At 43.2% G+C, this 25,520-nt stretch overlaps 1 protein-coding gene across 4 annotated transcripts in view; it reads right to left on the bottom strand.

The window, feature by feature from the left end:
• The window catches only part of PAIP1 (poly(A) binding protein interacting protein 1), a 33,523-nt gene extending 8,477 nt beyond the window's left edge, over positions 1-25,046 (bottom strand). The window contains exons 1-7 of one of the 4 annotated variants that reach the window (XM_058680057.1): positions 24,819-25,046; positions 23,201-23,367; positions 14,436-14,621; positions 10,005-10,117; positions 5,814-5,925; positions 3,092-3,217; positions 156-262 (exon numbers count right to left, since the gene is read on the bottom strand). In XM_058680057.1, the coding sequence (XP_058536040.1) occupies positions 156-262; positions 3,092-3,217; positions 5,814-5,925; positions 10,005-10,117; positions 14,436-14,621; positions 23,201-23,296 (740 nt within the window). In that variant the 5' untranslated portion in view covers positions 23,297-23,367; positions 24,819-25,046. Of the gene's footprint in view, positions 1-155; positions 263-3,091; positions 3,218-5,813; positions 5,926-10,004; positions 10,118-14,435; positions 14,622-23,200; positions 23,368-23,591; positions 23,732-24,037; positions 24,553-24,818 lie in introns of those variants that run through there. The other 3 variants (XM_058680055.1, XM_058680056.1, XM_058680058.1) reach the window with 3 other exon arrangements.
• Between the last annotated feature and the right edge of the window lie 474 nt (positions 25,047-25,520).

Genomic DNA, 25,520 nt, shown 5'->3' with positions numbered 1-25,520 from the left:
AGTGGCTATTGAGCAGAAATCATAGGTAAAATATTATACCGGTAAAGAAAATTATTAATCTGTAAGACATCAATTACAACTGTCAAGTACAGAATCAAAAACCACCTACACACAGAAAGCAAGAAAAGGAGCCCTGCCCACCCACACTGTCCCACCTGCTGCAGTTAGCATCGAGGACAACATTTTCAATTCTCTGAATAATTTCTTCCATATCAGTCTTGGCTTTTTCCTTCCAGGCATCTTCCAAAACGGATCCTGTCAACTAAAATGTAGGCATTAGTAAAATACAGTATAGAAATTCGCAGAAGTAAAACATTAGAAGCAGTTCAAATATTCTTGTGGATTAATTTGATATGTTAAGTATTCAATTCTCTGCCCATAATTTAGTCAGATGACCAATTTTTTTTTTGGCTACCTCAATTTTTAATATTTACCAGATTCAGTGATTTCTAGAACTACTTTTTTATTGATGAAGAAAAACTACAGTGGAACTGTAATCGTGGCTTGTAAATGTCACTGACTGTGTTATACAGAGGCTCAAAAAGCTCACAAAAAAATGCACACTCGGGCTCGGCAGCGTGGCCTAGTGGCTAAGGTCCTCGCCTTGATCCCATATGGCTGCTGGTTCTAATCTCGGCAGCTCCACTTCCTCTCTATCTTTCCTCCTCTCAGTATATCTGACTTTGTAATAAAAGTAAAATAAATCAAAAAAAAAAAAAAATGCACACAACCTTTTAGCTTCATTTTCTCAAAAATTTTTGAAGGCATTTATATTCCATATATGACGAAGGCTGGCTATTGCATTTAGATAACATTGTTTGAAATAAGCAGCAAGTTACAAAAATAGAAAAATCTGAATTAAAAAAAGGAAAATATGCTTCAAGAAGTTAAGGATATAAACAGACAACTCATAAAATTAGTAAGTGGCCAATAAACATGAAGAAATGATTAAATTAGTGATCGCAAAATGCAAAATTCCACTCAGCATCTATGCCAAAACAAAACCCATAACTGATTAAATCCATATATTTCACCATTGGTACGATACACTCTGGTCTGGCACTTGGGACTAGTGCACCCCGCTACTTGTCACTATAAAAGTATACAAGAGGGCCCGAGCGATAGCGTAATGGTTAAGGGCCTCGCCTTGAACGTGCCGGGATCCCATATGGACGCTGGTTCTAATCCCGGCAGCTCCACTTCCCATCCAGCTCCCTGCTTTGGCCTGGGAAAGCAGTTGAGGATGGCCCAAAGCCTTGGGACCCTGCACCCATATGGGAGACCTGGAAGGAAGTTCCTGGCTCCTGGCTTCGGATTGGCACAGCACCAGCCGTTGCAGGCACCTCTCTGTACATCTGCTTTTCCAATAAAATAAATCTTTAAAAAAAAAAAAGTATACAAGATTCCTGATTCCTCAAATCTATCTTTTAGAATCTAACCTGAAGAAATATCTGCATTAAAAAGATTAAAGATTACTAGGGGCCAGCACAATAGCTCAACTAGCTAATCCTCCACTTGCAAGTACTCATATGGGTATGGGTTCATGTTCTGATTGCTCCACTTTCTGTCCAGCTCTCTGCTTCTGGCCTGGGAAAGTAGCAGAGGGTGGCCCAAAGCCTTAGGACCCTGCACCCATGTGGAAGACCTGGAGGAGGCTCCTGGCTCCTGATTGGCTCAGCTCCAGCCACTGTAGCCATTTGGTGAGTGAACCAGCAGATGGGAGATCTTTGTCTCAAAATCTGCCTTTCTAATAAAAATAAATAAATCTTTAAAAGAAAAAAAGGATGAAAGAATAGTAGCATTGTAATTCAGGAGTTAAACTGCAAACATTCAAATGAAAAAATGACAAATTGCATACAATAGGATACTAAAAAGTTACTCAGAGAGGTTTATCTGTGTGCCATGGAAAGATTTAAGAAATTTTATCAAGTGACAAATAAAAAGGCCACAACTGAATAAGACCTTGTAAATGGAGTTCACACTCAGACACAAGGAGGGAAGCATGGGGAATTTACAGAGGGTGATGGGCGAAGGACTTTAATTTTCTCATTTCCGAATTTTGTTTCTTAGAGTATATGAGAGGACTGCAAAATGATCATGGAAGAATTAAAAGATGTCTAATTTATTATTTTTTAAACAATTAATTTATTTTTATTGGAAAGGCAGATATACAGAGAGGAGAAGAGACAGAGGAAGATCTTCCGTCCGATGATTCACTCCCTTAGTGAACACAACGGCCGGATCTGAGCCAATCCGAAGCCAGGAGCCAGGAACCTCTTCCAGGTCTCCCATGTGGGTGCAGGGTCCCAAGGCTTTGGGCCGTCCTCGACTGCTTTCCCAGGCCACAAGCAGGGAGCTGGATGGGATGCAGGGCCACCAGGATTAGAACCGGAGACCATATGGGATCCCGGAGCACGCAAGGCGAGGACTTTAATCACTATGCTATCATGCTGGGCCCTAATTTATTATTTTTTAAAATGGTTTATTTTTTTAATTTATTTTATTTTTATTGGAAAGGCAGATATATAGAGAGGAGGAGAGACAGGGAGGAAGATCTTGCATCGATGGTTCACTCCCCAAGCGTGAGCAACGGCAGGTGTTGCGCCAATCTGAAGCCAGGAGCCAGGAACCTCCTCCAGATCTTCTACTTGGGTGCAGGGTCCTTTGGCTTTGGGCTGTCCTTAACTGCTTTCCCAGGCCACAGGCAGGGAACTGGATGGGAAGTTGGGCTGCTGGGATTAGAATCAGTTCCCATTTGGGATCCCGGCGCGTTCAAGGCAAGAACTTTAGCCGCTAGGCCACCACTCTGGGCCCAAGATGTCTAATTTTGTATCAAAAGTCTTCAGATGTAGATTTCAAAAGTTTAAGGAGAATGTAGACTATAGAAAAACTATGTGAAGATTTAAAAAAAACAAAACACACTCATCTTTTAACAGCAGTTTCCCACTATTTTTGAAGGACCCTTGCATATTTCTTTTGTTAAACAACCAAGATAAAACATCAGTATTTAACTTAAAAGTAGAAATCTAGTTATGTACTACAGTTTTCCTCCAAATTATAAATTAAATGAATAAAAGATTTAAACACCTACCTTCAGTAATTTCACTGCACAGATTAAGTTGTCATCCATAGGATTAGAAAAAAGCGCATTCAGCAACTCTCGAAGACCAACTTGAAGAATATCTGCTCTCATAACCTGTCCATTTGTTCCCTTGATCTTTTAGGACAAAAAAAACAAGTGATGATGTTAAAACATAATACACGTAATTAAATACTTAAGAAACCGTTGGTAAAAGTAGTTACTTTAGGTCAACAAGAGAAAAGTCACAGCAGCACATATTGGTATCTTCACCCAATCTCAATCACTTTATATGTAACTAAGAACTTTAATAAAGCTATTCAGCTGTAAGTAAATTATTTTTATTTTTCACATACAATTGCTAAGGAAAGAAAATTTTTAAAGATCTATTCTCATTGGAACATTAGATATACAGAGAGGAGGAGAGACAAGAGGAAGTTCTTCTGTTCGATGATTCACTCCCCAAGTGGCTGCAACAGCCGGCCAGGCAAATTTAAGTTCATCTGATGTCACCATTTCAGAAAGCATTCTCTGACCATGCAATACTGACACAGAGGTATCTTCCACCTGCTGATTCATCCCCACCTGGACCTAACTGTTGGGCTAGGCCAGGCCTGAAACCTGGAACTCAATCAAGGTGTCCCATGTGGGTGGCAGGATTGCTAGCACTGAACCACCTCCACTGCTTCTCAGGCACAGCAGTGAGGAGCTGGAGAACTACACCTGCTTTGACGTTCACAGACATGGCTAATTACTTCCATACAGGAAATACTCAGAGAAGCATTCTTAGAATGACTTCATGAAATGACATAGTAGATTGGTGCTCTTATTTGGCTTACATAAGATTAGTCTGAAAAAGAATAAGATATACATTTGATTGTGGGTTCTTTTGTCTTGATGTATACATCATGCTGTTTTTGACTAACTCTCAAATTAAAGTTTAAGAAGCTATAAACTGGGGGTTGACATTCAGTACAGTCATTAAGTCAGTACTGGGGGGGAGGGGACTGGTATTGTGGCATAGCAATTTAAGCTTTCACCAGTGATACAGGGATCCCATATGAGCACTGGTTTAAGACCTGGTTGCTCCACTTCCGATCTAGCTCCCTAAAGGTCTGGGAAAGCAGAACTACCACCACCCCTACTCCTGCCACATAGGAGACTCGGAAGCAGTTCTGGGCTCCTGATTTTGGCCTGGCCTCAGAATTACAACCATTTGGGGAGTGAACCAGTGGATGGAAGATGCGGTCTCTCCTGCTCTCTGCAACTCTGCCTTTCAAAACTAAAAATTAACTGTGAAAGACCCTGCTGGGGTATTCCCATGCCATGTCAGAATGCCTAGGTTGACTCAGGCTCTCTAGCCTCCAATACAACATCCTGCTAATGTGCATCCTGGGAGGCAGAAGGTGACGGCTCCAGTACTTGGGTCCCTGCCACCCACACGGGAGACTGGAGACCCAGACTGAATTCAGGCTTTTGGCTTTGGCCTGGCCAGTTCCAGCTGTTGCAGGCATCTGGAGTGAATCCAAAAGATGTCATCTGCCTCTCGAATAAAAACGAAGTTGTCTCAAAGTATTTATTTTATAAAAAGTACATGATTCACCAATAAAAAAAAAAACCCCAAGTAAACCCATTATACACTAATGTTCAGGTATATTACCTAGATATATTTAGCTAAGGCTACACAAATGAATTTCGTGACATATATATTTATATGGACAAGTAAGGACCACTAGGGGCTGAGAATTGGAGATTCTTCTTTCATTTAGGAATAGCAAATCCAAGAGATTATACTTTAGTTATTTTTAATAATACAGTATATAGTTGAAAATTACAAAGAGAAGATTGTTTCTTTCACAGATTTATTTATTAAAAAGCTGAGTTAGAGAGGGAGAGAGCAAAGATGATCCATCTTCCATTCACTCCAAATGGCTGCAACAGCTGGGGCTGCACAAGGCCAAAGCCAAAGTTTTCATCTTGGTCTCCCATGGAGAGGCAGAGGCCGAAATCTTCCTGGCCCATTTTTTGCTGCTTTCCCAGGTGCTATAACAGGGAGATACATGGGAAGTGAAACAGCTGGGATTTGAACCAGCATCCATGAGATGTTGGAGTAGCATTCAGCCACTTAACCTACTATACTACAACACTGGCTCCAAAATGTAGATTCAAAATGTATAATGTTCTTATCACAAAAGAAATTTAACCTGTCAACTTTAAAAAAAAAAAAGAGAAGAAAAGAAAAATTTAAGCAATCAAAGGTGAGGGGCCAATGCTGTGGCACAGCACTTTAAACCACTGCTTGCAACATCAGCATCCTATATAGGTGCAGTTTCAAGTTCCAGCTGCTCCACTTTGAAGCCAGCTCTCTGATAATGTACCTGGAAAAGTAACAGAAGATGGCCCAAGTACTTGGACCCCTTGCCACTTACGTGCAGAAACCAGGATGAAATTATTAGGTCCTAACTTTGACCTGACATAGGCCTAGCAGTTGGGGCCATTTAGGGAGTGAATCAGCAGATGGAAATCTCTCTTGTAAAATAAGTAAATCTTAAAAAAAAGGGGGGGTGGTGCTAGGTGAAATCGCAGTGAAGAGTCAAACCTCTGGCCTCTCTGCATGTACAAGCTCAGGGCAAAATGTCATAGAAATTCTATTAAAGGACCGATTGTGAGGAGGTGCTGAGCCATTTTCTTTTTTTCCCACTCCCCTTTTTGTTAAAGTTAAAAAAATTCTCACCTCCAGGTTAAGGAAGAGTTCTCCGAGGAAGAGGACAAATGCATGAAACCGTTTCCGAGTCACTTCATCCCCTTTCGCAGCTTGATCTTTCACTTCATACTCAGTCCGACACCTAACAGAGACATCTTTTGTGATCTTACATTGCTTTGTTTTTCTTAAAAAGCTAAACAATACAGCCACTTGTTGGTTTGGCTGTCCACAGCGACAGACAGTAACCACAACGTCCCACTGCCCTGACCCTCTATTTCCAAAGGAAAGAGCTCTCAGCCCAAAGCCACGCTCATTAACTTTTCCCATGAAAGCTCTCTATTTTAGGCAGCTGATAGGAACAGTTAGTATGTCCTACACTGTAACTTAGAGGTTGTGAATATTTTTACCTTTTACAATGTTAAGAACTTTGCAAGATCTTTAAAAATATACAGAAATGCATGGGCTCCAACAAAGTTGAAGAGAAAATGAATTTTTAAGTCCACCATTCTTACAATTTCTATTATATCAGAAAAGCATTACAGTGAAGAAAATCTCCCCAACTGGAACCACACTACAGAAAGCTACTAAGTTGGTCTCACTTCCTCAGCCTCTGAATGCGTCAACTGACTTCCTCCCCTCCTATTTTCCTCTGAATTGGCCCAACTGCCTCAGAGAAAACAAATCTCAGAGCTCATGATCAGGGTTGCACAAGATACCTAAACTAACCACAGTAGGTTTTCACTATTGGTCAAAGAAAATCAGTATCAGCATCTATTATACTGAGATGGATTAATAGAAACTTATAATTTGGGTTTTAAGTACTGTTTAATTTTATTGGTAATGTGATGAGAAAATGCTAGGAAATTTATTTGTTTTCTAAAACTTTTTTTTTTTTAACAGTTCTTCTTAAAGACAAAGAGGAGCGCTTATGGAGCATGCATGGATTTCAGACTGCCTGTTAACCGTTATTTAAAAAAAACAAAAAAAAGCAGGGCCCAGCACAGTAGCCCAGAGGCTAATGTCCTTGCTATTTGGGCACCGATTCTAATCTCTGTTGCCCCACTTCCCATCCATCTCCCCATTTGTGGCCTGGGAAAGCAGTGAGGATGGCCCAGAGCCTTGGGACTCTGCAACCACCCACATGGGAGACCTGGAAGAAGCTCCTGGCTCCTGGCTTCGGATTAGCTCAGTTTCAGCTGTTATGGCCACTTGGGGAGTGAATCAGCAGATGGAAAATCTTCTTCTCTGTCTCTTCTCTGTGTATCTGACTTTTCAAAAATAAACAAATCTTTAAAAATAAATTCTTGCCCAATAATTTATCCTGGGAAAGTTTGGGAGTCAACAATTAGCCCAGCATAGCTTCCTGTGCCTGCGGATCAGCTCCAACGTTAGCAGCTCTATTTACTCAGCACTACCTTCTGTTTGTGTTTTAGGCATTTGTTGCTTTCTCATTAACTCATCAGGAAAACAGCAGGGAGCAGATATTTGTAAATGGTACACTGTGGTTAATAATGAAAAAGAGCAGTTAATTAATGCCAACTCAGCCATATTCTCACCTTGTTGGCTGCTTTCCTGTTAAAATGCTGGAACTTCAAGTTTTTAAGAAACTTGTTTTTTTCCATAAATGCTATGAATACAAGGGTACTTGAAAAAGTTAATGGAAAATTAAAGTTTAATCTTAACCATGTGTATGAGCAGTCTTCAAAAAAGTGTGTAGAAGGCCTATTATGATGGCTCAATAGCTAATCTTCAGCTTGCTTACAATGTGATCTCATACGGGTGCCTGTTTGTGTCCTGACTGCTCTACATCCCTTCCAGCTGCCTGCTGGTGAGCTGGGAAAGCACTGGAGGTTGGCCCAAAGCTATGGGACCTTGCACCTGCCTAAGAGACCTGCAAGAAGCTACTGGCCCCTGGCTTCAGATCAGCTCAGCTCCAGCCACTGCAGCCATTTGGGGAACAAACCAACAGATGGAAGATCTTTCTTTCTGTCTCTCTGTAAATCTGATCTGCCTTTCCAATAAAAAAATAATTAAAAAAAAAAAAAAGAAAAGAAAAATCTGTAGAGCGGGAGGTGTTGTGATATGATGGGTAAAGCCAGTAGGCATCCCTTTTGGGTGCCGGCTTGCAACCCATGGCTGCTCCATTTCCATTCCAGTCCCTGGGTAACGGCCTGAGAGAGGCAGCTGAAGTATTTGTTCTTTGCCACCCACATGGGAGACTTGAATGAAGTGCCTGGCTTTGGCCTGGCCCACCCTGGCCTTTGTAGCCATCTGGGAAATGAAACAGTGAGTGATTGAAGAGCTCCATCTGTCCCTCTATGTCTGTAACACTGACTTTCAAAGTAAATCTAAAAAAAAAAAAAAAAAAAAAATCATGGAAATCTAGACTTAAAAAAAAAAATACATGGATTTCAAGTTAATTTTGATGCAAAAATATCATTTAGCCCATTTTCCAAAAACTTTGAGATACCTTCACACTAGTTTTTATGAGACAGTAATTACATCCCTGCAAAAGTAAATCCCTACCCCTCTACATGAGTACAACCTGTGTGAAGACCCTAAACCTTTTGAAGCTAAAAGCCTTTAAAGTTTAAAACAGAAAAATCTAAAAAAACAGTCATCCCTAAGACTATTTTAGTCATAGCTAAGAATGATGCTTTGTTTTTTACTTGTTATAACATGACCATTTTTCTACATTAACATTCTTACCAGCATTAGAGTGCCACAGAGGCATACACTGGGAGAATGAGAAAAGCTGTTCTCAACCCCGGCTACACAGCAGCATCACTTAGGAAGTCTCAGGAAACCATCCCCAGGCTTCCCTATGATCCAATTACACCCAATTTCCTGGGACTGGAGTAGATGTGAGTCCTATTTTAAATATCTGAGTAAGCAGAAGACATCGCCAGGGGCAAGTACTGGTAAACAGAGTTAAGGGAGCATTTCAGGCATCCTATCTTCTAGAAATCCATCCTTTCCTATCTTTCAGGAGCTGCAGCGTGTGTTATAATTATACGTAAGGTTTGCTATTTACGTTTTTCCAAACTGTACCTATTCAGAGCCATTCCAAGGATTTCCATAAGACAGGAGTCTTACTCCTAAGAGGTCCCTTTTTCATTTAAAGCAAATGAACTCACTGTCATGTGTTATAAATTTTTCTGTTTTATTTCACTTCATATAATTTATGTCTTCCTCTCCAAAGTGATAATCTTTATGTAACTAAATTCATTAATCTCTGAGTTTGGGACCTCTTGGTATCTTATCTTCCTTCGGGGGATTTTACCTAAGAAAGATTTTTGTTTAATTTTCAATTTCCCTCTTAACATTTGCTGCTTCAATTTAGGTGTCTGCCATGTTTGGAATTTATTCTGGTATAGCACTGGGACAGAAACACTTGTTTGTTCCTGTAAAGTAGCTATCCAGTTGTGCTATCACACTTCCCTTTTGCATGTGCGTTTCAAGTACCTTATGCATCAAAAGCTTCATTTTTAAGTGTCTCTGCAGTCTTCTTTTATAATCTTAATTCTATTCCACTACAGTTTAACCATACAATGGAACACAAGTAAGGAAAATATCCTTACAAAATAGAGAAACTAACAAAACTGAAAATAACTTTACTACCAAACTCAACTCAAAAAGGTAAAACTTTTCCCTAGATTAGAAGTATCTCTCAAATATCTATCAAATAACGAAGGTTGTGAGGTTTCAAACACTCATTGTAAAGTTCACTGGCAAAAACAAGCCCAGCGGAGACACTTTAATGAAAAACAAACAAACAAAACAGATTAGTTATTTCTAATATTAGAGTTTTTGTATAGCTATTATGACAAATTATGATAAAAGGAACAGATTGAGTGGAAAGTGGAATATAAAGTTCAGAATCAAACTGCAAATATAAAAATGCAACATGATAAATGTAGTTCAAGCCAGTAAGAATAAATTCACTTTTATTCTTACCTAAATTAGATCCTCAAACATTAAGTGATCATTTTTAAGATCTTAAAAAATGAAACTCTTCTAATCACAAAACCAAAGGTAGAGACTATTAAGTAAAAAATATTGACAAATCTAACTTAAAAATTTTAGGACTGCACAAATAAAAATGATGTACTCTATTTTCCCTTGTAACTTTCTGTAACAGATGGTCTTTAAGAAAAAGGAATGGTCAAATTCTAGTACGTTTAGGAATAGATTTCCTTTAATTTTCATATTCACACTGACCTTTGAAGTAGCAATTGACGAAAGTTGCCACTCTGTGGGCTAATTGTCAGATGATGGGACAAGTAATTACACAGGCGAGCTCCCATGTAAGAGAAATTTGGGATAGACGTAGCCTTGTGAAAAGAAAAGTTTTGTATGACACAGATATATCATTAATGCAAACACTTATTAACGTTCTAAAAAAACATTTTGGCTTACAAAACTGATATTGTACAGAGAAATGTAGAAGTCTAACTAATAAGCATAAGAAAATGTATGCCCACTTTCCCTCCCAACATCTGCACTTTCTCACTTTCAATTCTCTGACTAAAATGATTTTAATCTCTATACTCCATGAATGAGATTTTTCAGTTTAGATGAGTTTTTAGCTTCCACCCTGCTTAGCCTACCCCACTCCATTGTTTCCCAGCTCTTCCATCTCATATTGTTTTTTACTGCGTTTTCAGTTGTGTTTCCATTTGCAACCAAATCAAATATTACATTGATTATTTTCCTTTTCTGTATAACTATGCAACTTCGAAACTTATTTCTTCTCCTTTGCTTTTACATCCTCTGATTTATTCCTAAACTCACCAGGTTGTAAATTTCTTCTTCGTGCATTTGAACACAGTATATGTCGTCATCTTACCAGGGAAATCTTGCCTGTCGCCTCTGACCTATGCCGGCGAAACTGGCTACTTTAGACCTACTGTGAAGGTTGCTATCATCTTGAAATCTTTCACCATAATCTACATGATTCACTTGGCTTCTCCTGTAGAAATTCCATTTCCCTGGTTCTCCTGGGTTTGCCTTTCGTTCAAGTCCCCCTGCTGGTAATAAAATTCCTTTGCTAATTTCCCAAGAAGTATCCCAAGAAGTTCTAAGTGGTTATTTAATGCAGAAACGAACCCTGAGACTCTCAGATTCTCTACCGAGTTTTTCCACTTCATTCCAGCCCTACTCCACACAGGCAATTCTCTGCTCTCGCTGCAGCCGACAATCCAACGTGGGGGCTGCCAGGACAGTTAGCACTCAGCCACTTGTGTAGTTAGCACTCAGCCACTTGTGTTCCAGTCTGCAAAATGAAAGCTTTTCCTTCCTTCCTTCCTTTTGTTCTTATGCACCTCCAAAATCCCCAAACTCTCACTGTCAGTGGGCTTTGGGGGGAGGAAACAAAGTTGAAGGTGTCCAGTTTAACCCATCATCTGTTAAAGCGAGCAATAATCATCTGTTAGTTGCTAGGAATACATTTCCATTTTATTTACCTTAATGAAGTTTAAAAGCTATCAGTGAATCTGTATCTGGTCAATGTACTATTGACTAAAGGATGTTAAACCTTAAACAATACAGATGCCATCCTGAAGAACTGGTTAAGAAAAATCATAGAACTGTATTATCAGTTTAAAAACCCAACCCTAATTAAGATTATTTTAAAAAAATAAATAAAAACCCAACCCTGAAGAACAATAATCATGCAGACTGTTAAACAGCTGAAACTAAATAGAGAAATAAGGGGAAAAAAAGCATATTCCTCCACTTTCTTATTTTTTTAATCCAATTAAAAAATACAAGAAATCAGAGTAGAGCAGTTCTATCTTTGGAAAATCTCAAACACTTTCTAAAATCTGAGAGTTGGCTAGACAATCCTGAGGTTCAACAGTGTAGAGCAACCTGGAAAAGTGTCCAACAGACACTTGCTATTGTACTCATCTCTTCATATATTCTATTTTTTAAAAAGTTATTTATTTGAAAGAGTTGCATAAAGAAAAGGGGAAAGACAGAAAAGAGCCAGCTGGTTCACCCCACAGAAGGCCTCAATGTGCAGGCCTGGACAGGCCAAGGCCAGGAGCTTCAGCTGTGCTACCTGCGCGGACAGCAGTGACCCAAGTACTGACTTAGGTCATCTTCCACTGCTTTTCCAAGTTATTAGCAGAAAGCTGGGTTGGAAGTAGAGGAGTGAAGGACTCAAACCGGTACCCAAAAGGGACACTGGCATCTCAGGTGGCAGCTTTGCCTTCTGTGCTACAATGCCAACCCCTATTCATATTCCAAATTTGAATTACTCTTTTAGCAATGATTGAAAGAACAATAAAGTTGGGGCTAGCGCTGTGGCATAGAAAGTTAAGCCGCTGCCTACAGTGCCAGCACTACCCATAAGGGTGTCAGTTTGAGCCGTGGCTGCTCTGCTTACCATTCAGCTTCTTGCTACTGTGCCTGAGAAAGCAGGGGAGGATGGCCCAAGTGGCCTGGCCTCTGCACCCACATGGGAAAACTAGAAGAGACCCCTGGCTTCACCCTAGCCCTTTCAGGCTGTTGTAGCTATCTGGGGAGTGAAGCAATGAATGAAAAGCCTGTCTCTTCCTCTCTCACTCAAACTCTTTCAAATAAAATAAATCTTAAGAACAAAAAACCCAGGGGCTGCTGCAGTGGCACAGCAAGCTAATCCTCCACCTGGTGCACCAGCATCCCACATGGGCACTGGTTTGCTGCAGCTGATCCACTTCAGATCCAGGTCCCTGTTTGTGGCCTGGGAAAACCGTGGAGGATGGCTCCAGTCTTTGTCACTGAACCCACGCGGGAGACCCATGGGGAGCTCCTGGTTTTGGATCAGCTGAGCTCTGGCTTCTGCAGCCATGTGGGGAATGAGCCAATTCATGGAGGGCCTTTCTCCGCTGACTTTGCATTTCAAATAAAAATGAATTAAAAAAATACTAAATTTATTTTTTGTACCTCTCCTACTATCCTCTCTGCCAGTTTTATACTAACCTTAAACTGTCTTGGTCTTTAAGTTTGCCTTCAAAAAAATAAAACCTGTATTGGGGACAGGCATCTAGCCTAACATTGTCAGCCACCTGCCCTAGTGGAGTGCTTGAGGGTGACCCTGGCTGCAGTGCCTGATTGCAGCATCCTGCCAAGGCAGATTGGGAAAGGCAGTGGCGACAGCCCCGGCGGCCCCAGACACCTAAGCAGGAGGCCCAGCTAGCTTTCTTGGTTCCTGGCCTTGGTCCTAGCCCAGCCCTAGCCACTGTGGGAATTTCGGGGAATTCCAACTTTCTCTGTCTCTTTGCTTCTCAAAACATTTTCCTCAAAAAGTCTTAGGGCCCAGCGTGGTAGCCTAGCAGCTAAAGTCCTTGCCTTGCACGTGCCAGGATCCCATATGCGCACTGATTCTAATCCCAGCTGCTCCACTTCCCATCCTTATATTTTTGGCCTGGGAAAGCACTCTAGGATAGTCCAAAACCTCGGGATCTTGCACCCATGTGGGGGACCCGGAAGAGGCTCCAGGCTTCTGGCTTCAGATCAGCTCAGCTCTGGCCTTTGCAACTGTTCAGGGAGTGAATCAACGGACAGAAACTCTTCCTTTGTGTTTCCCCTCCTCTATGTATATCCGACTTTGCAACAGCAACAAAAAGTCTGTCGTAAGATGCCAGTGTTGTATATTATGTTTCAATGCTTAATATGCTGAGACCAAAACCAAAAGTATGAAAAACTGCCATTAAACTTCCAAGGCATTAAAATATAAAACCATATACTTGGGGGCCAGACACCATAGCAAAGCAGGCTAAGCCTCTGGTTGTGGTTCTGGCATGCAGTATGGGTGCCAGGTTGTGTCCCAACTGCTCCATTTCCAATCCAGCTCCCTGATTATGATGTTAGAAAGCAATAGAGCATGGCTCAAGTCCTTGGGCCCCTACACCCACGTGGGAGACCCAGAGCGAGATCTGGCTCCTGGCTTCAGGTCGGCTCAACTCCAGCCATTGTGGCCATCTGGGGAGTGAACCAGTGGATGCAAGCTCTATTCTTCTCTATAGCTCTTCCTTTCCAGTGAAAAATCTTAATAAAAACAAAAACCCCTTTCATCCTAAATGAAACACAAAAATGTGAAGATTTAAGATATATTTTGCAGTATGACTTTTATTTTGTTGCAGCACGACTTTTTTTTTTACTTTTTTTTTTTAATTAATTTTTAATCATCTTACTTCGTTGACTAGGGTACAAAGGGTCAAGGGCTACAGGGTGAAAGTGGGTAATACCATTGTTTCCACACTAATATAATTTTTTCCCTGTAGCAGTACGACTTTTTAAAAGATTCATTTATGCTGGAAAAGGTTCGCTGCTTTTTGTCTTCTCAGCCACTATAATGTCACATAATTTAAGACAGGAAGACAAAATTGCAACCTTTCCTGTATATTTTTCATTTCAGGTCCTACAAAACAGAGAAGGGGAGAAGTGATGTGACAGTCTTCCTCAGATCTCCTTCTGTACTTTATTGCCTACGTAGAGCCATGGTTACACAGATGAATGTGCAGTCCAGCCCAGCCCTAGCTTGAGTCCTTAACTACAGGAATCTAGTACAAAGTAGACCTAAAAGTATGAGCCATGAAGAATTACTAATTGTGGAGACAGATGAAGATGAGGTCTCCCAAGGACTAACCACTACACCCAACCTACCTGTTGATAGATGAGTTCGACAAGTTCTTGCAAAGCATCATCTGTTGTAACCCAACCGTTCAGGGTCTCTGCAAACTGTTCAATTTCAGTTTCAAAACTGCCAGGCTGTTCTGTGAGATGATTCAAAAAGTCCTGGACATACTCTGATAGAGTGGGATATTCCTCACACCCATCTTCATAGGATTCCTATAGAGTAAAACAAAAACAACAACAACAAAATAGTTATTCCATGATCTGATCAAAAGCAGCAGCCCAAGGTAAATTCTCAACCGGCATCTCTAGCACAGTTTTATGCTGAAGGATGTTTTACATGCTAAAGCTCAGCAATGTTCTTAACAGAATGAGGTACACTGAAGTATCCTTCTTTGCATAACTGGAGTTGTTAAAACACATCAAATTGTTATCTGGATGGAGCGGTCTTCTCACTAATACTTTATAAGATCACTGAAAAAGTTTAAATTCATTTCAACACAATACTGATGTCAACACTAAGAATATTACTGGGGCCCAGTGCGGTAGCTAAGCGACCGAAAGTCCTCGCCTCGCATGCACCGGGACCCCATGAGTGCTAGTTCATATTCCAGCTGCTCCACTTCCCATCCAGCTCTGTGCTTATGGCCTGGTAAAGCAGTCGAGGATGGCCCAATGCCTTGGCACACTGCACCTGCATGGCAGACCTGGAAGAAGATCCTGACTTCAGATCGGCTTGGCTCTAGCCACTGCAGCTACTTTGGAAGTGAACCAGTGGATGGAAAATTTTTTTCTGTCTCTCCTCCCTGTAAATCTGATTTTCCAATAAAAATAAATCTTAAAAACAAAAACAAAAGAAGAATATTGCTGAAACCAGCTCTGTGGCACAGCAGATTAAGTGGCATCCAGCAGTGCCAGCACCTTATATGGGCACCCATTAGACCAGCTGCTCCATTTGCAATCCAGCTCCCTGCTAATGGGCTGGGAAAAGCAACAGGAGAGCAGCCCAAGTCCTGAGCACCTGTCATCATGCGGACAAGCCAGCCTTCTGGGGAGTGAACCAGCACATGGCAGATCTCTTAATCTCAGTTTCTCTTCCGTCTAATTCTGCCTTTGAAATAAATTTTAAAAACTTAAATGTTGGGGTTCAATGAATCCGAGCGAGACTCCAAGGCGAGTGAGATGACTTTATTGCCTAGTACAAGCAGCAACCTCTTGCCATAAGCAAGAAGCACTCCGAATGAAATAACTGTGGGATTTTCACAGTAAAAGAATCAAAAAGCTACGTGACAGCGAGCAAGTACATGATTGGGGCTAGCAGTGACACAAAACAGAAAGCATGCGATAGGAATTTACAACGTATAGGCTTGGGGGTCCTGATCATATCACTTCAACGCAGACAGTAATAAAACAGCATGCCTTGGAGGGAGCTATCCTTCCTGCAAATCCAAAAACTCCAAGATTCTCCCTATCTCCTGCCTGCTTCCAGGTCTTTCAGGAAACAGGAGCTTTGCTCCTAACAGGAGGCAGGTGTCTCTGGAGATTCCAGACTTCTAGGAGTAGTCACCTTTACAATTAACCCTCTCACTCAAATTACTAACAAGAAAAAAACACAATATTATCAAGAATGAAATAAAATCTAGAATTTGCTTCAGATTGGAAAGGGATGTATAGCACAGGGAAGGATACAGAAACAAAATGGGCCTATGTCACTTCTTATTGAGGCCTTTAGACTCATTTTATCATTTTCTACAGAGATGTTTGACAATTTCCATATGGAAAAATTCCAGTAAGGCTTGTCATCTGTTAATCCCCAATGACAGAGAGATGCATGTAGCCACTCTAACAATAAATCTCACCACCGTATAAATCGCAGGAGATTCTTCCTCCTGTCAGAGGCTTCTAAACACTGACAGGAGTGACACTGACAGTGGCTCACATTTCCAGAGTGTCCAACCCTGTCACTGCTGTCAGGCCTTAACCTCTTCATTAAAGCTGGGAGGCTGAGCAAGAACATTCTGCACAAGGTCCTTCACCACAATAGCAACCTTAGCACTCAATGTCCGGAGCATCACTCAAAGCATTTCCAGTTGATCAAACAGTTGTGTCCTAGGAGCAGCTACACTGCTTGATGAAAAGCTCCCTTCTCCAAATGGAGTCAAATGAGAAAACATATGAAAAAAATTGTGACAACGATACAGAAACATTTCAGAATGAGGTTAAGTTTCAAAGTTAGTGAATAAGAAAACAAAGCAAAAAAAAAAAAAAAAAAAAAAGGCCAAAACCCTTAGAAAAGCTGCAAGTCAGAGCTACATACAAAGTTTTTGTGTCTACCGACACACCTGGTCAGTGATTTTTTTTCTCTTTAAGGACTAAAATTAAAGGCTTTGGCTTGGCCCAGCAGTTAGGGTGCTTTTTGGATACACAGGTCTGTTGTTGGATGCCAGGGTTTGAATCCCAGCTCTAATCCCAGTTCCAGATAAGATGTAAGCTGGGAGGAAGCAGATGACACCCAAAATTCTTGGCCCTGCCATGCATGTGGGAGAACCAGAGCTCCAGGCTCTCAGCGGTGGCCTTGCCCACTCCTAAATGTTATGGGCATTTGGGGATTAACCCAGGGAATGGAAAGTTCTTTCTCTCTCTGCCTTTTAAGAAATTCAAAAAATATACTTGACTCTATCAATGAACAGCTCCAAGATAGTATATTAAATGAAAGGAATACAGACCATATCTTACAACTGTATATAATTTTTAAGAGATTTACTTGCACAGGTGGAGAAAATCACTGAACAAAGGGCAACAATACCTCTGGATAAAGAAATGTTCCTATTATATATACTGACACATTATTATATCTTATGAAAGCCAAGATGCCTAACAAATGCACACGCTGACATACTTGACATCAAACATACACATATGAAGTTCAGTGTTTTACAGACATGTTGCAAGGACAATGAAAAAAAAAAAACAGGAAAGCAGATCTGCAGGGTCTTACCTAATGGTTATAATTTTTTATCAAACATTATTCACTTCATAAGAAATGTGGTCTAGAACACTAATTGCCAGTTTCCCATTATGTTTTTTGTTTTTGTTTAATTCTGTTTTTGGTAAAGTCAACAAAACTCAAGAAAATCTGAAACTCCTAAGCAAAGGATGTGTTTCGTGGAACAGGAGCCGCAGCACATTCTGAACAGAAGAGCACTCTGGGATGTTGGATGTAGAGCCTGCTGTCCTACTTTCTACCCAGCTGCCTGCTCATGGCCTGGGAGACCTTGGAGGATGGCCCAAGTGCTTGGGTCCTCTGCACCCTTGTGGGAGCACCAGAAACTCCTGGCTTTGGATTGGTTCAGCTCTGGCCGTTGCAGCCATTTGGGGAATGAACCAGCTGATGTAAGATCTTTCCCTGTCTTCTCTCTAAAGTCTGTCTCTAAATGAAAATTAATCTTTAAAAAAAAAAAAAGGAAAAGGAAATTCTATTTTACAATTCAAGCTGATTATGAGCTCCTCGTGAAGAGGTGAAGAGATGAAATGGGAAACTTAGCCTGGAATTCCAAGAAAAAATTAACTTCAGGATTACTAGGACATGAGAAAGTTATGGTCCAATCCTAGGGAATCATTAGGAGATAATCAGATGGGCGGGAAATAGGGACCTGAGGGACTATACTCTGAGTAGAAAGCAATGATCTTCAAGTTCCAGGGCAAGAAAACTCCACAGAAGCTGAAGTGGAAGGTAAATGACAATATGTGCACGATGTGCCTCAAGCGCCACAACATACAGTTGTAAGGAGAAATCTAGAAGAAAATGGTGCTTGTAGTCTAGGGAGCAACAATGATTACATGCAGAGAGGAAAGAAATCACAACAAAGCTACAATACTTAGTTAAAAGAGAAGCCTTGGAAAGACTACAAAGGGTACTTACCCTAGCACAGGCCCTGGAACATCTGAAACTTCGAAAATGCTGTGCTGTGTTCAAACATGAGGGTTAAGCGGACAGCAATATGAAAATCAGAAGAGCATCATTAACTTGGAATTGTGGTAGCAACACATTTAAGGGGATGAGACTGCAAAGGTCCGCACGGTCCAGAGAGAAATCAGTGCAAACAGTGCGAAGGTCACTGATCCCAAGACAGAAAAACTGGCACTTAGCTTGAAATGTTCTTAGAAAGAAAACTGAGTGTGGTCCAATTAATGTCTTAGGAATTCCTTTGGATAATTTTCGCTTCTGGTAAGTGAACTATGATTAAACATTGAAGGTGTAATGGCTTATTTAAGAGGCACAAACCAGAAACAGATGGATACGGAACTGACTGGTAAACAGCTATGGAAAGCAGGAAATCATAGGAACAGGATTAGAGGGTCTGAAGATAAAGCGGATGCAGCTTTGAAAGAGTCAAAAAAAAGGAGCAAAAGGTTACCATTAAAAGCTGTCAGAAAAAGGTGGCATTCCTTGTGCAGACCTATCTCAAGAATACCAGAAAACTGATTTGTATGTGTTGAATAAAACACAAATGAGGGCAGATATGTAGCCTAGCCAAGACACCTCTATTCCACATCAGAATCGTGAATACCCACTTCTCCCTCTGACCCCTGGCTCCCTGGAAAGCATTGGTAATGCCTTTAGTTATTGTGCTTCTGCCCCATGTGGGAAACGCACCTGCCAGCTTCGGCCCTGCTGCTGGGCGGAATGAACTGGGGGAAGGGACTCTGTGCCAAGCAGACTGGGTTTTTTTAATGTGATGTCATAATCTACTATGATATCATAAACTACTGTGATGTAATAATCAGTTATAATGTCAAAAATATGCAGTTATAAATATGCCAATGAGGCACAATAAATACAGCATGGGATATTCATAAGAGGAAAAAAAGCAAAACATACAATTTCTAGAAACTGAGCTGAGAAATGATTAGAATAGAGGTTCCATGAAAACAGATTATTGTCCACTGAGTTCACTGCTGCATGTCCAGGGCTTTAATTACAAGTGGTTGTCAATATTTACTGAATGTATGAGTGAATGTATCTAATTTTGAATTATAGTTGCTGTAATAACCATAATCAAGAACTTATAACAGGTAAAAACAAGACTTCTGCTTTTGTCTAACTGGACTGAAAAAAAAAAAAAAAACCTCAACATCGGCCAAGGATAAACATTAAAATAAGCTAGTAAGTTTAGACAATATACCAAAACTAGGGCTGCAAGTCTAAATGTTTATAGAATTCAGATGGGTTACAAATGAGAGAAGGCAGGGATCAATTAGGGCTCAAACAATCTATCTAAAGGGAATGCCTGGGCTGGTGTCACAATTCAACAGGCTAACCCTCCACCTTCAAGCACCAACATCCCATGTGGGTGCCAGTTCATGTCCCAGCTGCCCCACTTCCAATCTAACTTCCTGCTTATGGCCTGGGAAAGCATTAACGCATGGCCCAAGTTCTTGGGTTCCTGTACCCATGTGGGAGATCCAGAAAAGGCTCCTGGTTTCAGATAAACTCAGTTCCAGCCACTGCAGTCATTTAGGCAGTGAATCAGCAGATGGAAGTTCTGTTCTCTCTGTAAATATGTCTTTGATATATATATAAAATATATCTTGCATATAAAAACACATTTAAAGGGAATGCCTCATTGGGAGTCCATCTTTTAGTCAAGCAGAAATCCCAATGAAACTGTTAAACATATCTTGACAATAGCACGCTGGGCTTTCTACCACTGTCTAGATCTACAATGTCAAGATGCATTTAAACAGTAGAATGATGGACTTGTGACTGTTGCTGAAGGACTATCTATTGTAATAATATAGGGAAGTCAGTTGGGAGAGGGGAAGTGGGAAGGGAAAATCCCCGAGCATATAGAACTATATCATACAAAATAGTTAAATAAAATAACCAAACTGAAAAATAAAGCTAATACTGCTCTTCAGCTCCAGCCAGCTGCTTCTCCTCTGTCAAAGTGCCAGTCTATGACAGCCAAATCAGACACGCTTAAGTCTGACATAACTTGAGTGTTGGTGATGAATTAAAACAATCTAATTTTAAAATTATTTTTCAGAAACAGCTTTTCAAACACACACACAGAGAACCCATCACCAAGACTCAGCTGTGCCGAGTTCAGACAGGTGTGGCAAGCAGAAGGTGCTGACCTACTGGGGGAAGGCAGAGCTTCCAACACAGCTCAGGATTCATGGCAAACACGAAAAAACATCCCATTGGGAACTATGGGATGGGGACTGGCAGGGACACAGACACACAGCGCTCATCACAGGACAGCCAAGGCAACAGCAAGGGAGGTGAACTGGAAAGTTCTGCAGCTGTACAAGACAAGCATCCTTCAGAGCTTACTCAACTACTCAGAGCCGGCTCTTTACCTCTCAGAACCAAATACAATTTTGTGGCAAGAGTAAGTTTCTCTCATTTCTATTTTACAAGATAAATGGCCCATTTCACCCCATGTCAACCTCCTTTTCCTATTGCCTATACCTTTTCTTTTACAAAGAAAGTATGCATAGTTTCTTGGGGAGTACAGCTTTTCAAATTTATCCTGTCAAATAAGAAAACATAAAGGTAACAAAAAAGATACGCTGAACTTTGCTGTTGTGGCATAGCACATTAACCTTCCACCTGTACAGTGGGCATCTCATATGGGCACCAGTTCAATTCTGGCTGCTCTACTTCTGATCCAGCTCCCTGTTACTGTGCCTGGGAAAGCAGCAGAGGATGGACCAAGTTATTGGGTCCCTGCACCTATGTGGGTAACTCAAAAGAAGTTCTGGCTTCCGGAAGGCCCAGTCCCAGCCCTTGCAGCCTTTGGGGAATGAACCAGCAGACAGAAGTCACCTCTTTTTCTCTGTCCACGTAACTCTTTCACATAAAATATTTTTTAAGAAAAACAAAAGCATAATAATTAGTTGCAAAACCACAACCAGATAAAATAAACAGCGGAATGGCTGAACAGAAAAATACTAAGTGCTGACAAGGAAGTACACTAACTAGAAATCTGAAAATCAAATCCAAGAATGCACAGTGGAGCAATCTCTGGAAAACCACTTGACAGTCTCTGTCAAGGCTGGCAGATTATATTCCAGCAACTTACTCCTTACCATGAACCAAACAGAAAGAAGGCATCTACCGAAAGGGACAGGAACAGCAGCCCTATGTGTGGAAGTGCTCCGCTATTCATAGACGGTGGACTGGGATACAGCCATGTGATGCAAGGCTATCAGAATAAACTGCCTCCAATTACACACCAGAGGTTAACGCTGACAGTGAATGACAGACACAATACATTCTGTGTGATTCTGTTCACATCAACTTTGAAAGCAGGCACAAGATCAAAACAGGGTTACTCTAAGGCAAGGCGACAGAGGGCCTTGAGGGGGATATTGACAACGTTTCCTCACTGTGACGCTGGTTACCAGCATACTAACTTTGCGGAACATTGAGCTAACCCTACGAATATCATATCTTTCCTAACACTAAGATAGGAAAGTGTTACAAATCACCTCTTCAACCTGGAAGAAAAACTGCCCCCTCCACTTTTCTTCAATCAACCCCCAAATATTTACTCATCTAGGCTAACCTAGCACAGCACTCTTTTCTACACAGCCCAACTCAGCTTTGTGTTTTCTGTGCTTTAGAAAAATGTGCCCAATTTTTTAAAAAGTTATATAATTAATATAAAAATGAAATTCAAAAAAATTTTTAAGGGTTTATTATTTTTATTGCAAAGTCAGATAGGAGGAGAGGAAGATCTTCCGTCTGATGATTCACTCCCCAAGTGGCTGCAACGGCCGGAGCTGCACCAATCCAAAGCCAGGATCCAGGAGCCTCTTCCAGGCCTCCCACGTGGGTGCATGGTCCCAAAGCTTTGGATAATCCTCCATTGCCTTCCCAGGCTACAAGCAAGGAGCTGGATGGGAAGCAGGGCCAGCAGGATTAGAACCGGCACCCATATGGGATTCCGGCATGTTCAAGGCGAGGACTTTAGCCACTAGGCTACCACACCAGGCCCTAAAGGTTCTTTTAATCTCTGTAAACATTTGCGAAAACTCCTTACATCTCTGCATTTAATAGGTTAACTACACCAAAAACATTTCTGTTTTAATGCAATGACGATAACCGTTAAACACAAGAGACACGCGTGTATTCTCAAAATGCAAACAGGCACCAGAGGGGAGGGGTTAGGCAGAGGTGTTAGGCTGCGGTTTGGGATGCCCTCATCGCGTAGCAGAATGCCTGGTCTGGGTCCCAGCTATTTCTTTCCAATCCAGGTTTCTAACACAGAGGATGCAGCAGGTGAAAGCAAGTATCTAGGTCCCGGCCACACATGTGGGGGATTCACTTAGCTCATCCAACCCCAGCCATTACACACATTTGGGGACAGAAATGGTAGATGAAATTGTGTATTTTCATCTACTGGAAAGGCAGAGAGAAACAAACACTAAAAACATTATTAGCTTGGTCTGGCTGCTCTTGTAAAGAGCAGACCCATAAAGTCTGGAAACAGGTTTTACTTTTAAAAACAGAAGATGTCCTTGCCAACATCGGATGCCCCAGGCTACAACCACTCTAGGCGCAGGGGCACCGCAGGCCTCCAAGGACAAGCCTGCGTTGTCTCGAGCTTGTATTCTGACACCACCTTCCAGAGTTGGTTTTGTTTCCTCCAGACTCCAAGGAATCTGGAATAAAGTGTTTTCCTGGGCAGTAAAGAAGCACCAGCACATGTATCAACGCGGTCACAGCCCCGAGTACTGGAGCCACGTTTTAGCCCAGAGTTGGAAGAAAAGGTTTTACTCACTGTGTAATTAGAATAACCTGATGGGTAGAATTCAGGGGCATTCGCAGACAGCTTGGACATTAACACGGGCGCTACAACCACCTGGGGTTTAGCCATTGCTGACTCCGAGTTCTGCTGTGGGATTTTCTCCTGTGAAGTAGGTGGAGCTCTCAGGGGTCTTGCTTGTTCTGAAAAAGAAATAAAAGGGCGGGGGGAGGGCAGGTCTGTTAGACGCTTCCCATTCCTTTATACACCGATTTACTAATACGTGGGGAAAATACCTGGGGAGCACCGAGATTTTAAGAGTTAAACGGGAATCATCATGAAATGTAAGCTTATTTCCAGGATATATTTACAGAAAGCCTACGAAAGGGGAACAAAAGACTTGCTGCTAGCTCCTTAACGAACACACCTGCCTCCCAAACGGACGCTTGGGGGCTCCCCGCCTCCCCTCTTCTTTTTTCTAACAGTGGGTTAAGAGGTGGTCGGGCTTGGCGGGGCTGGGGAGGAGGAGAGGGGCTATCTTGATATCCCCAGCCCTCCACCCCCAGAACGGCAGAACTCGGGAGACCCCACGGCCGGCCCCTCCCCCCCGCCCGCCTGGCCGCACAAAGGATTCCAGCGGCCACCTTCCAAGCCCGGTTCCGAGTCCGTCCCTGCCCCGTCACAAACGGGTCCCTCGGGGCGTGCTTTGGGAGAGCCGGGGGAGGCGGTCGGGTGGGGGTGCGGAGAGGAGACAGCGCGCCAGACCCAGGCACGCGCAGAGGGTCGGGACAGGATGGGGGAGCCTGGGGGGTTAGGGGGGGAAGGGAAGCGTTGGCCCAAGGCGACAGGGACCCTCCTCGAGCCGCTCCGTACCTGGGAGCGCCCCGGGCCGGGGAGGCCGCTGGGAGCCGGCCGGGGCCTCGCACTGGACCCCTGGCGGCGGGGCCGTCCTGGGCTGGCGCAGCGGCGGCGGCTGCTGGAAGCCCGAGGCTTTGGGCTGCGGCGGCGGCGGCGGCTGGTGCCGCGTCCGCTCAGCAGGCCCTGCTCCGTTCGGAAAACCGCCGCCCTCAGGCCCGCCCCCTCCGCGGCCCAGGCCCCGGCTCCGGCCCCGACCAGCACCTGGGGCCCGATCGAAACCGTCCGACATGCTCCTCCTCCTCCTCCTCCTCCTCCTCCGGGGGCCGCTGCCGCTGCGCTCCGGGACAGGACGCAAGAGGAGGCGCCGCGGCCCGGCTCTCGCCTCGGCGCCTCACTCGAGCCTCATGGAGGAGGAGGGCGGCTGGGCCACCCCCCCGCTCGTCTCCTCGGGCGCTCCGGGCCGAGCCGACGGCAGCCTGAGCAACCCGCCCCCCTCGGCTGGCTGAGTCCTCCCCTCTCGCCTCCCCAAGCCAGGCTCGTCCGCTTTGAACGCGGCAGGGGCCACGGCGGGTCACAGCGGCCCCCCGCGGCCCGGAGGCCCCGGGCGCGCCCGCCGCGGCTCCTCCTGTTTGCGGCTGGCCGGTTGCCGCGGCCCAGCAGGCCCGCCGTGCGAGCGGCCTCCCTGCCGCCTGGCCTCCCCTCTCTGCTCGCAGCCGGGCTCCGGTGGGGGGATTATCTTTTCTTGGAGGTGCCAAGCTGGGGTCGAAGGGGCAATGTGGGGCCGGGGGGCGCTTACCCCTTGCGGGCCCGACCTACTCGATGGTGGTTCTCCGGAGAGAAGTGCGAGAATGACGGTTGATGGCAGGAAAATAAAAATACGGGGGGAGGGGGCGTGGACCCAGCGCCGGGGTTCGCGGACGCGCACCTCCGTGGGCGCGCAGGTGTCTTCAGTGACCCCGCTCCCGCCGAGACCCGATAACTGGCGGGGGAAAAGCAGGGAGGCCTGAAACAACAACAAAAAACACTACCACCTGTTCCGAAAGCGGCGGGAGCTGGGAATAGAAACAGCATCAAAACACGCCGCCCCTGCCTCCATGGCTGCTAGCTGTGGATCTCGGGAGATCCCACCTCCCGTGTCCACCTTCAACTTCTTCCCCTCTCCCCTCCAGAAACATTAAGAAAACGTACTCCCTTTTATTGCAAGTCTGCCCCCACCCCCTTGTTTTTACCTTCTAATAGGACTGGCCAATAAAGACATAATGAGAGCCCACAAATGCAAGCCACTTATATAATTAGGAATTTTCTAGAAACCACGTTCCTAGTTTTCTTTTCTTTTTTTTTTCTTAACGGTGGAAGAGGTTTCTTTTTTAATGTTTTCTTTAACCCAATATATCAAGCATGAGATCTTTGATGATGATGGTGGTGGACTTATTTGAGAGACAGCGAGAATATTTTATCAGTTTCCCAAATGGCCACCAGTGGTCAGGGCTGGGGCCAG

The sequence above is a fragment of the Ochotona princeps genome, chromosome 23, assembly GCF_030435755.1.
Source record: "Ochotona princeps isolate mOchPri1 chromosome 23, mOchPri1.hap1, whole genome shotgun sequence".
In the NCBI taxonomy this organism is placed as follows: Eukaryota; Metazoa; Chordata; class Mammalia; order Lagomorpha; family Ochotonidae; genus Ochotona; species Ochotona princeps.
Note: the sequence above shows the minus strand (reverse complement) of the source record. Positions and strands in the feature narration are given on the sequence as shown.